Raw genomic sequence first — 12,120 nt, 5'->3', positions numbered from 1 at the left:
CCTACTGGTATACCATTGTGGGGTTTTATTTTGTGGAATTTGGGGCATTTGTTTCGCCCAAAGCCTGCCTAAAATTCCCAATTCAATATTTAAAAAAAATCCCTGAGTGAATTATATATAGAAAACACTTTTTTCTCAATTTTAAAGAATTGTAAGGAAAAAACACCAATTTCCCCATTTTAGTCAAAATTCAATACAAAGGGCCCCAGCCCGATTCCCAAAGTATTAAAGAAAGAACACCACTGTATACTGTATATGTACGTCCTCACAGGGCCAGACACGGTTAGGTCAAGGTCGTTGTCGGGGCGCAGCGTCGTCAAGGAGACAGAGCGGCTGCGTTCCCTGGAGGCCGAGAGGGAGCACCTAGCCACGCTGACCCACCAGCTGGAGAACGAGGTGCAGACCTACAGGGAGGTGGTTTCCACCTACGAGACCGGAGGTAACATACCTTGCTTGATTACAATGGTTGGGTTGCATTCCAGTGAATTTTTTTTCTGTTATTTTCTTTTAAAATTTGTTTTCCTAATCTTAAAAAGTATGTATTTTTCCCAAAATTGGCTGTCTAGAAAATTTCAATTGGTGATTTCCACATTTTTTTTAAATATGTCAAAATAGTTTAACATTCAGTTAATTTCCTATACAGCTCTATGGGTTCAGCCATATTAAATATAATATTCACTTATTCCTTATATTAAATTTGTAAGAATTTGCTAACACAAAAATGTCCCATTTTTAGTGAAAACAACATAATTCCCAATCCAAATGGAGCTAGCCCCATCCCAAAATGGTGAAAAAAAGCACACTGCATCCACAACTCTATGGGGTGTCCTCTATCGACTCTGCTATTTTTCCCCCACTCCCCCCTCCCCTCTACCTATTTTGCTATTGAGGTGAGTTGCTGTCAATAGACTAACACTTTAATGGTCTGAGTGAGGAAATTTGTTGTTGATGTTGGGACATACTTTTTAACAAGCATTTTTCATTTTTAGTCGAAAGCAAACGAGCCTCACTCTAGGAAAATGGGACCCTTATAGACATTAATAGTTACAGGGTTAGTTACTGACCCGATATGGGATATAGGGTTGTGTGGAAAACCATATCGGGGTGAGACCCTGTAACGATATATCTGATCACGCAAACTACTTTCCATCTCATCATATTAACAATGTTTTTTTTAAACTAGTATTATCGAAAATATTAAATTCAAGAAGATTATATAACAGTAACAATATATAACAATATACTGCCCCATATAGTCTAGTGACACCATAAAGAATATATGGGGTCAGCATGTGGGGTCAAACAGCCAATGAAAGAAGAGTATTTTGTAGATGGCGTGATATAGGATAATCCGGGACAACACTTTACACACATGCAATAAGCCTGTTTTCCCAGGGCAAGACTGAAATCTGATCAAACAAGTCTTTGCTTGTAGACCCTGCCTCTGCTGCCTCGATGCTGGCCCAGAAACAGATCAGCGACCTTAAGGAAGAGAACGAGTCCCTGAAGAACTCTATCAAACGTCTGCACGTGGAACTGAGCTCCTACCAGGCAAAGTACCGCCCACCAAATGGGGTGAAACAGGTCTGCTTAGGTTTAAATCTATTTATTTTAGCTCCATTGCATTGAAAGCCAAAGGCTTATGGAAAAGCTTGAGTCCGTTTCATCGGATAGAATCAGTATTTGGGACATTTAAAGAACGCTGCCTTAGTGGGGAACAAACCCATGACCACCCATTTGTTAGGTGGACACCACAGTCTATAGTGATTTTTTAGTGATAAGTCCACATGGGGTGGGGGTTTGGAAAGTGCTTTGCACTGTTTGTTAGTGATGTTGGGATTTTCAAATGATAAATAGAGGTACAAAAAGGAAAAAACTGCTTTTCACTGTGGGTTAGTGATGTTGAGATTTTCAAGTGATAAATTGAGGTACAAAAAGGGAAAAAACTGCTTTTCACTGTGGGTTAGTGATATTGAGATTTTCTAGTGATAAATAGAGGTACAAAAAGGGAAAAAAACTGCTTTTCACTGTGGGTTAGTGATGTTGAGATTTTCTAGTGATATATAGAGGTTTAAAACAGGGAACAACTACTTTCCACTGTCACCTATTGATTTGCTAGCAATGAAAAGATGTCTGTAACTGGGATAAAAAGTAACTTTTATTTTCAGTAAATAAAGCTATAAGCTCTCTTATTTGATGTGTTGGAATATTTTCTTGAATACATTTTTTGTTTAAACCCAAAATAACCATTGGTTTTTTAGGGCTTTCCCTGGCTAAAAAACTTTTTAGCCAAATTGGCCTTGCTATGGCAAAATTCTTCTATTTTTGGGTATTTTTAAGTTTTAATGAAGAAAAAGTTGCAGCCAAATAGCCAAGTAGGTCAATTTTTAGCCATTTGCTTATTTGGCAAATGGCAGAGTAAGCCCTGGTTTTTAGAGATGTTAATTGTTTTGATATGTTTGATAACACATCCAAGCATGTGTATGCTTCCAGGGAGAGATGAGTGGTCTTCCATCGGAGGGACCGCCGCCATCTTGGCTGGTAAGGACCGACAGATTTAGAGATTACTATTTGAGCCCTGCCCTCTGAAAAGAGGGTTAAATGCATGTGCGTTAAGTGTTGTCCTAGATTAGCCTGTGCAGTCCGCACAGGCTAATCAGGGACGACACTTTCTGCTTTTATGATATTTTTTGTTTAAAGAAAGTCTCTTCTTAGCAAAAATACAGTTTAGGTGGAAAGTGTTGCCCCTGATTAGCCTGTGATGACTGCACAGGCTAATATGGGACAATACCTTACGCACATGCATTAAACCCCTTTTTGTCAGAGCGCTACCCATATGTTTTTTGGAGACAGATAAAGTTTATCATGAGAAGTCAAAAAACAAATAAGCTGGAGGCTTGAGTGCCTTAAGCTCAAAGGTGTCAGCCAAACATGATCAGCTTCATCGTTATCCAACACATAATTTTCTATATACTGTAAAATCATTTACATTCTTATGCGTGAAATTGTATGTTTAAAAAAAAAATACTTTTTTCTGCACACATACAATTGTTGAATTCTGATTTTGGAATAAATATTAGAATATTTTTTATTTTTTTTTATTCGTGTGCCCACAAAAGCAACAAATATTGAATTTCGTACGAATAATAATGCTTGTACAGTATCCTATTATTTCTGGCTGGCAAATAATGTAAACAGTATGAAAAACAGTCAAATTCAACCAGTTATTTTGTTTTACCAGTTTTTGCTTTATGTTAGTGCATTACATTTCACACTTTGTTTTCTTAAATCATTATTTCTTGTATTGTTAGCAAATTGATTTAATGACGTTTAAAATAAGTATGGGAAGACAGTCGCATTGAAAGACTGCTTAAAATACAAGTGTTGATTGTGTATTGGAAAAAACTGGGCATAATGCATGTGAGAAAAGTGTCGTCCCAGATTAGCCTGTGCAGTCCGCACAGGCTAATCAGGGACGACACTTTCCACCTAAACTTTTGATTTTCGGTAAGGAGTGACTTTCTTGAAACTAATAATACCATAAAAGCGGAAAGTGTCGTCCCTGATTAGCCTTTGCCGACTGCACAGGCTAATCTGGGCAACACTTTACACACATGCATTAAGCCCAGTTTTCTCAGAACGCGGCTCAAGTGTTAATTGTGCATTGGAGGTTGACCCCCACAGGGATCACCCGATCATTCAGGAAGTAAGTATTGTGTGCCAGAGTGGTGGTATGTACTCTAATGACGAGGTGTTGCTCTGACAGGTGTTTGGACTTCGGGTTTTGAGCTCAAATATTCGCCGAATAGTCTGAGCTATTCTACTCACCCAAATGTTGGGATCGGCGTAATTGTCAGGTTATGGTTAATATTGCCACATCTCAATATCACAAATGTTATTGGATTTGAACTTCACACATGTGATCAGGGTCATCGTGTGAGGTCACTAACCAGGTTCCTTAATTCTGACCTGCAATTAAGCAGGTACATGCCGCCTTTTTGTTCTCGAAACTTTGGTGAGATAAACGTGCATCACCTCCATGGCCCTATTTCTACCAATGGTATTCAATGGGAACTTCACACATGTGTCTGGGGACATTGTGTGAGGATAAGAAGAACTAGCATGGGGTTGCATTTGGGGGCAAGTTGGTCAAGGTCAATGTTTTTATTGCTAAAAATAGAAAAAAATGCCCTCAATAACTGCAGTCAGTATAGTTATATTTATTGATAAAAATATTTCGCTAAACTGCAGTTAAGGTTGAGAAATTGTGCTGAAAATTTATGTCAATGTAGGTTATTGGCTTATCTAGCAAGGGATTACATTTGGGGTCAAACAAATTGGGTCAAGGTCACTGGGTTAAGGTCACTGGTACTAAAATACAATGTGTAGGTAAAGAGTTTCTGTTCAATAATTTTAATTTGGATGTAGGCATTTAGTTGTTATTTTGTTTGCACTTAACTTACATGCAGACCTACATGTAGGTTTGACTTGCATTTAGGGCTATTTAGGTCAAGGTCATTGTTACTAAGAACAGAAACATGATTATTGCTCAATTACTTGAGATTTGATTGAGGTACTTTGCTGTTATTTTGCGTGTATGTAGTTTATATGTGGACCTTGCTTTCAAAGTTAATTTAATTTGACTGAATTTATGGGCAAAAAATTGAAAGTCTAGTTTCTTGGCATGGTCACATTTCTGGATTTAATTGATAAATTGTCAGCTTTAAGCTTATAAATACTTATAACTAGGGATGCAATAGGTTACAAAAATCATTAACCGGTTCTCCTTTTTCCGTAACCGGTTATAAACGGGTAAACCGAAACGCCTTAAGTAGTTAAAATTTAGAGTACGTAAATAATGGCATACCACTCGAGCCGCTCTGTAGAAACAAATGTAATTTCAAATTTGAAATCGCTTGCGTTGATAACATGACAGTTTTGTAATAAAATGTATTATACAATTTATTTGAATAATTTTGTAAATGTATGCTATATATTTTATTTATTTTTCCTGCGTAAATGCATAGGAGTAAAAAATTAAAGAACTACACAATGTTCATTTTCATGTGTTATTAACTTATTTTTGGTAGGGCCGCTTATATTACGTTCGCGTCGTATCGCTCACAAAAATGGTGTGTTCTTTTGTTCATTCTTTTTTAATTTTTAACACTCAAATTTGCTTAAAATGGAAATGTTCTTCCCTTTCAATTCGACGTTAAGTGTGTCATGTGTGTCCAACGAATCCGCATCTCTTCTTATTCGAAAATTGCATATTATGTTGTTTGCATTTTAGCGTTTGTAGCCGAAGTATTATCGTTTGATTTTCATTTTACAATTAAAAAATGTGGGTAAAATACAGGACACAAATGCAAATTAAAGTAATTTTGAACGAAATATAAGTTGAATATTTTATATAATCAGTACATTTATTTAATAGCGAAGTAACTAAGTATTATGATTTCAAATACTGATAGTTACGAATGTTTGTTAGCGTACCATAGCACACTAATTTTAAACAATAATCCAAATACTAAATTTAACGGTTTTATTTTTTAAATTGTTTTAATTGATGTATAATTATTAAATAAGTTAATAATTTGCTTTCTTAAATGAAACTTGCATGGGACGGTAATGGTGGAGGTAGATTATCCTAATGATATTAATTTTTGATAAACATTAACGACGTTAACTCGTCATGATTTAACTACGAATGCAATTCTTGATACAATTGTTACTTACACGGTATTTACGCGAGCAATCACTGTTGTATATTGGTTAACAAAACATAAAAGCTGTCCAATGTCTCAACTTTTTTTTTATCATCGTGAGTTCAATAAACATGTCAATTACGTCTTCGCTAATAGCTTTCACTCACCGCAGTTCGCTAGTTAAATTTTTGCGAGTAAAAAAAAACAAAAGTGTCGGTTATCAAAATGTACCCCCTATTTGTTTTCACAAAGGTATTGATTAATTGCTTTATTACGTTGATTGTTGACACATTATTTACTACCGTCAATGGTGCGGCATGTTGTTCTAACTAGTCGCCGGCGCAAATTGGCCGTATGTCACGCGAAAAAAGTAAAATCGTAAAAATTATTCCATGAAAAAACATAATCAAATATTTTTTTATAACCGGTTAACCTCTTGCATCCCTTTTTATAACTACCACATATGGTAAATTTTCAAATATTTCTTTGTGGTCATTTTATCCAGAGGCTAACAGAAATTATAGGTTAAACTATGAAAGCAGAAGAATAGTGAAGAATAGTCTTAGGAACAGCTCTTGTTTTTATAAACAGGTGGATGCGTTTGTTTGGCAATTTACTTCGTCTAGCTTTGAATGATTTTATTTAATTAAACAGTATGGTATAAGTGCAAATTATCCTTATTGTTATAAATAACAATATTTATATTATAATTTATTAAAATCTTTGACATTTTAGATTACTTTAAGTGTCTTATAGACATTTATGTCCAGTAGTGTTTATTTACCACAAATAAATCCAACAATAATTTCATTATCTACAAAATCCTAGTTGATTGGGTCATCTTGTTTATATATTTTGTATGATGACGAATGTCCCTATATGAGGATGTGTAGCAAGCAACTGTATGTTTCATAGGAAATTTTAACAAAGTAATTAAGTTCCAACCATGTATCTTAGATATTGTTCTCAAATCCTTCATACAAATTATTGTGATTATGTACAACATTACAATAACAAACTGTAGGTTTTATTTTACAAGAAAGAAACATTCGAATGTTTTGTTTTGCATGTCTTTGATCAGGGAATGGTGATTATAAGTACAAGGGTATAGTGAGGGGTGTTTTTTGGTTTAGGACATCTATAAGAAATACAGAATATGAGCAGAAAGCATGGTGTGGGCATAGAACAGTTGTTCATTTAACATTTCTAGCATGCATGATTGATTATTAAGCAGTAGTTTATATTCAGTATTCATATTTGTAGATCACTGCAATATAGTTTTACATAACATAATTATTTTATATAATGTAGGTACTGGCAAATTTCTATATTCAAATAAGAGTGTTTCATGTGTTAATTTATCTATAATACATTTAGTGTATTATCAAAGAATACGTTTTCTTTATGTGTATTGCATGCGTCTACAATAAACTTGATTACGGAACAAAATGTTATTTTGCTTATTGAAAACAAGAATTTTTAATGACTCTCGGTAATCACGGTGCCTATACCGCGTATCTTTTTAAACAAATAAGTATTTTTTCAGTAAAATGCAACCGCACATTTATAATATGAAGTCCCCACACTGATCTGACATTTTTCTAACCGTTCAAACCGGCGGTTGCACTTTACTGAAAAAATACAATAATACATGCATTTACAATAAACTTGATTACGGAATAAAATGTTATATTGCTTATTGAAATCAATAATTTTTAAGGACTCCCAGTAATGTTCTTTGCTTAACTAAAGGGAACATGTACCCTGTCCCCCGCTTTGAGGCATAACTTTTAAAGGGAACCGAAATAGTAGAGCCTTGCTCATGGGAACCAGACAAAAATGCATGTGTGTAAATTGTTGTCCCAGATTAGCCTGTGCAGTCTGGACAGGCTTATGAAGGACGACACTTACCGATTCTATGGTAATTTTCGTTTAAAGGAAGCCTCTTCTTAGCAAAAATCCGGTTTGTCCCAGATCAGCCTGTGCAGAAGACACATACGGCACGCCATGCATTTAGCCGGTTTCCCAGAGCAAGGCAAATTTCAGTGTAATGGGTTATAATGGGCATAATGCATGTGCGTAAAGTGTCGTCCAGATTAGCCTGTGCAGTCCAAAATTGGATTTTTGCTAAGAAGAGACTTCATTTAAACAAAAATGTCATAAAAGCGGAAAGTGTCGTCTCTGATTAGCCCGTGCAAACTGCACATGCATTATGGCCAGTTTTCTCAGAACGCAACTCAATTTAAAAGGACAAGTACAAAAATACTATAATTATCTGCAGTATTATCAGAAGACAATGCTTATTAGCTCTTGTTAGGTAGTTTTGTCTCAATAGCATGTTGTTGTTCTTAACACTGAACATTGTGTGTTTAAAAAAAATACATACAAAATTGTCTATATATTATCACTGTCTAAAAAGATTCCAGAATGCCATTTCTGCTATATTGAAAAGTACCTTTACACAAATTCTCCTTTAATCTAGAGCTTACCAGACATTAATCACAACCTTATTAGCGACATCATGCAAAAATGGGTCTTATGTCATATGTGGCCAGCATAACTCTGGACCAGCCTGTGTAGATCAGGGGTCGTATTCCAGAAGCATCTTAAGTTAAATTTTATTCTTATCCTTAAATTGGGAAATGTTCTTAAGTGTTTCATTTCATATTGCAATAGATTGGCATCAATATATACATTTAAATAACATCATTATGCCAATGTTTTTTATGAATACCAAACAAAATGTGTTTCCTTATTGAGTAAAGAAATACAAAATATTTGAATTTTGAACTTAAGTGAAATTATTTAAGTAATGACTTAAGATGCTTCTGGAATACGACCCCTGGTGCTAGTCAGCTTTACCCCTTTACCACTTAGATTACACATTTGTTGTCCCTTAGAAAGTTAAATTTAATTTAAGACCTTTCTTAATAAATTCAAGTTTTAAAGGCTTTATTTTCAACCCTTATATACTGATGAGCAGCAAACAGCATAAAACCTGAACAGACTGTGAGTTACTCGCATGCAGTTCTGGTTCTATGGTGTTTGCATACAGCCAGTTTCACTTTGCTTCTGAGAGGGAAAGGGTTCAAGTCACTCAATGTTGGTGGTTTTATAAGTGGACAGGGGAGCTCCTGACCAGACTGTTCAGATGTGCAGGCAAGTCTGGATCCTGGCCACATATGGCATAAGAACCATTTTCGCATGACGCCATTATTTCATATTTCTACCATGTTGGCGTGTGTTACAGTTCAATATTCGCTACCTGAACCCCCTGTTCCTGGCGTACGACGACCGCATCAGAGAGAGGGAGGACACTATCAGGAAGTGTCAGGTGAGCTAGCATCTGTATGAGCTGCCTCTGGGAAAAGGGGGTTTAATGCACCTGTTTAAAGTGTTGTCCCACATTAACCTGTGTAGTACGCACAGGCTTATTAGGGCCGACACTCATTGCTTGTATATTTTTTTATTCAAAGAAGGTATCTTCTTAGCGAAAATCCAGTTTAGGCCGAAAGTGTATTCCCTGATTAGCCTGTGCAGACTGCACAGGCTAATCTGAAACGACACTTTACGCACATGCATGAAATCCCCTTTTCACATAGCTAGGCTCATATGCATTGTCACAATTTTATCTACAAAAGTTGCAATTATTTGCTATGTATGAGATATTTTGAATGCATTCCGATGTTTCTTTAAGCCCTTAACCTGGTTTGTTTTTCGGCGTTAGCTGTATACGCCAGCTTTTCACCTTACGTGACCTTTGTTAGCGTTCAATAGAATTCAAATAAAACTTCTCGCGGCCAAGTACAGATGAATACACTTCATTGACTGCATTGGCTGATTTGATAAAACCACTAGAACATTGGAAACATGTCCGCGTCTTTGTAAAACTGTTTTACTTCGTGTTCAGCATGAAACAGTTTTATCTCTAACAAAAAGGCTTAATAGATAGAACAGTTTTACACTCAATCTCGGCATCAATACAGTTTGTGCGTGCACCTTTTATTTTCAGAGGATTTCCCAGCGTGAGAACGTTGTGTACTTAAAGGCCATGTTCTCATATTTAGTACTGACTTCCATATTCCTGTCAACATGTTATATGTAAAAGTATAAAGAGCAGTGAAAGCGATGCCTCACTTTAATGCATTGCATTTCAACCCTCGAGGTATAAGGGGTCAGTTCGCGGTTAGTGTGTTTGAATGTCAGAGTTTATATACAGGTCAGACCTTATGTGCTGATCGTAGTTCGCGGTCAGTAACATAATCGTTATATAATAAAGAAGCTATACACGCATTTTCAATAAGAAGAGGCCGATATCATATTCGCATGTCGCGGTAATTGATAACCAATACACACAGTAAATTGGGGTTAAATGTGTATTCCATCTATTGCATAAATAGCCATGGATGTCCAGACATTTCATAAGTCTTCGTATCTCATACGTGTAGTTGGGCACACAATTTTAAATAACGCGTTTTGTCAGGTTCGTTACTGTCGCCGTCACCAATCCAAAATCCGCAAGAGTTTCTAGACGCAAGTTAAGCTGCTAATGCATGTTATTTTGTACATTTCAGTTAGTGTTAACATTTTTTGTTGAGAATCAGCAGTCAAACTACTTGTTGCCTAAGATTTGCGGAGCAGCTCTGCTATTATATTGAGTATCGCCAAATATGACAAATTAAAACAGCTGTAAACATTCTATAGCATTTTTATCAGATTAAGGTGTTATATCAGGTAAAATATATAACTGAAATAACGTTAACACTTAAGAAAATTGAAATATTAAAGCATTTTGCACACCATTGAGTTTTTCTGCGTTAAAATTAAGAACTCTTATCATATTTTTTACGCATCAACTTAAGAGTGCAAGGATCGTTACAGTTGTAAACTGCTCAAAATGATAAATATAACCAATCATTTGTCTTAATAATATAAAGCAACACAGGTAAATAAATTGTGTGAAACACGTATTCATTTATCGGCAATAATATTCTTCAATGCAATCATAAAAATCGTTTTGTAAGGTTCGTTCTGTAAGGTTCGTGTCCACAGATTTAGAAACAGACTATACTGATAACTACTGAAGACTATACATGTTATGTGACATCATTCGAGGTGGTTATGACGTAATTTTTCCACGAATATCCTCTTTCGCCATATTTTCGATGTCAACAAGACGTGGCAGCGCGTTGATGTACAGAATTAATAGCTTGGTACACAGAGGTAAGATAAGTTTGTAATGTGTTTTTGCAAAAGATCAAATGCTTACTAAATGCAAGTGTTTTATGTTGAGTGACTTTACAGTTTACCTTTCTTCCAGAATAGATGCACGTATTTACATTCATTTGTGCATGAAGGCAAAGTAAGGTTCGTTACCTTTGTTAACGATCCTTACATACATTTATATAATATTTATGTTTATGTAATTGAACGTAAAAACTAGTTTTTTATTTTTATATAGCTACTTACCTGATTTTACCAACCTTTAGTAAAGGTGCACCATTTAAACACTTTTGTTAATCGCTTGTAAAATAAACTCGTTTGGATCAACTTTTATTATGTATACTTCGCACCATTCGTCTGTGTTTTAAATATTTTCATATATCTATGGAAACTATTTGGCACATGCCTTGGCAAACACCAAACATAGTTTTCTCAAATGAGGTGTGTGCTAAACGGTAGCAGATATATTTTACAAGATATTCTATTCAGTATTGATGGTAAGGTTCGTTATTTGTGGTAACGAACCTTACACTTTCAGTAGTTGACATTGAATGTACATTTTCAGGGTTTTGTTAAATCTCATTGTTGCAGATGGGGAAGTCTGCGGCTGAAAAGATGCGAGAGTACCGTCCGCGGCTGAAAGATAATGCTGAAAAGTACGAGGCGTACCTGACAAAAGCAAAGCAGCGAAAGAAAAGAAACTATGTACCGGTTAATCAGTTGTCATCCACAGAGAATAAAAGACGCCGCGAGAAAAACAGAAATGATGTGCGTGCGCACAGGATTAAGAAAAGGATAGGGAGAGTGGAGATACCACAGCCATGTACATCTTTATCGAAAAGCGGATACGAGACGCCAGAATCAGCTGATAGATTGTGAATATGTCTTTTCCAAATAGACGAAATGGGCCCAGGAAACGGGTTCAACGGGCCCTATCAAAGAAAAACAGAGAATATAAAGAGTTGAAGTTAAAGTTTGAGAATATAAGAAAGAAATACAGAACAAACTTGAGAAGATTGCAGCGCATTAAGAAGAAACAGCGAAACGAAACACAGCAGGGCCAAATACAAAATGAAAAACAGTTAGCGGAAAGTAACACACCTAGGCGGCAGACAGATGAACTAATACGTAGTGCCGGCTTCACTAAACAACAAAGCAGAAGAGTGAGAAAGCAGCTGTTATTTGCTAA

At 35.8% G+C, this 12,120-nt stretch overlaps 1 protein-coding gene across 4 annotated transcripts in view; it reads left to right on the top strand.

Moving 5' to 3' along the window:
- Nucleotides 1-12,120, top strand: part of LOC127881999 (centrosomal protein of 89 kDa-like) — a 56,421-nt gene that overhangs the window by 15,259 nt on the left and 29,042 nt on the right. For all 4 annotated transcript variants that reach the window (XM_052430345.1, XM_052430346.1, XM_052430342.1 and 1 more), the window contains 4 exons: nucleotides 272-439; nucleotides 1,436-1,584; nucleotides 2,494-2,541; nucleotides 8,959-9,042. In XM_052430345.1, coding sequence (XP_052286305.1) covers nucleotides 272-439; nucleotides 1,436-1,584; nucleotides 2,494-2,541; nucleotides 8,959-9,042 — 449 coding nt within the window. The remainder of the gene's footprint in view (nucleotides 1-271; nucleotides 440-1,435; nucleotides 1,585-2,493; nucleotides 2,542-8,958; nucleotides 9,043-12,120) is intronic.

The sequence above is a fragment of the Dreissena polymorpha genome, chromosome 5, assembly GCF_020536995.1.
Source record: "Dreissena polymorpha isolate Duluth1 chromosome 5, UMN_Dpol_1.0, whole genome shotgun sequence".
NCBI classification, from domain to species: Eukaryota; Metazoa; Mollusca; class Bivalvia; order Myida; family Dreissenidae; genus Dreissena; species Dreissena polymorpha.
This window is presented reverse-complemented; position numbering and strand designations above follow the sequence as displayed.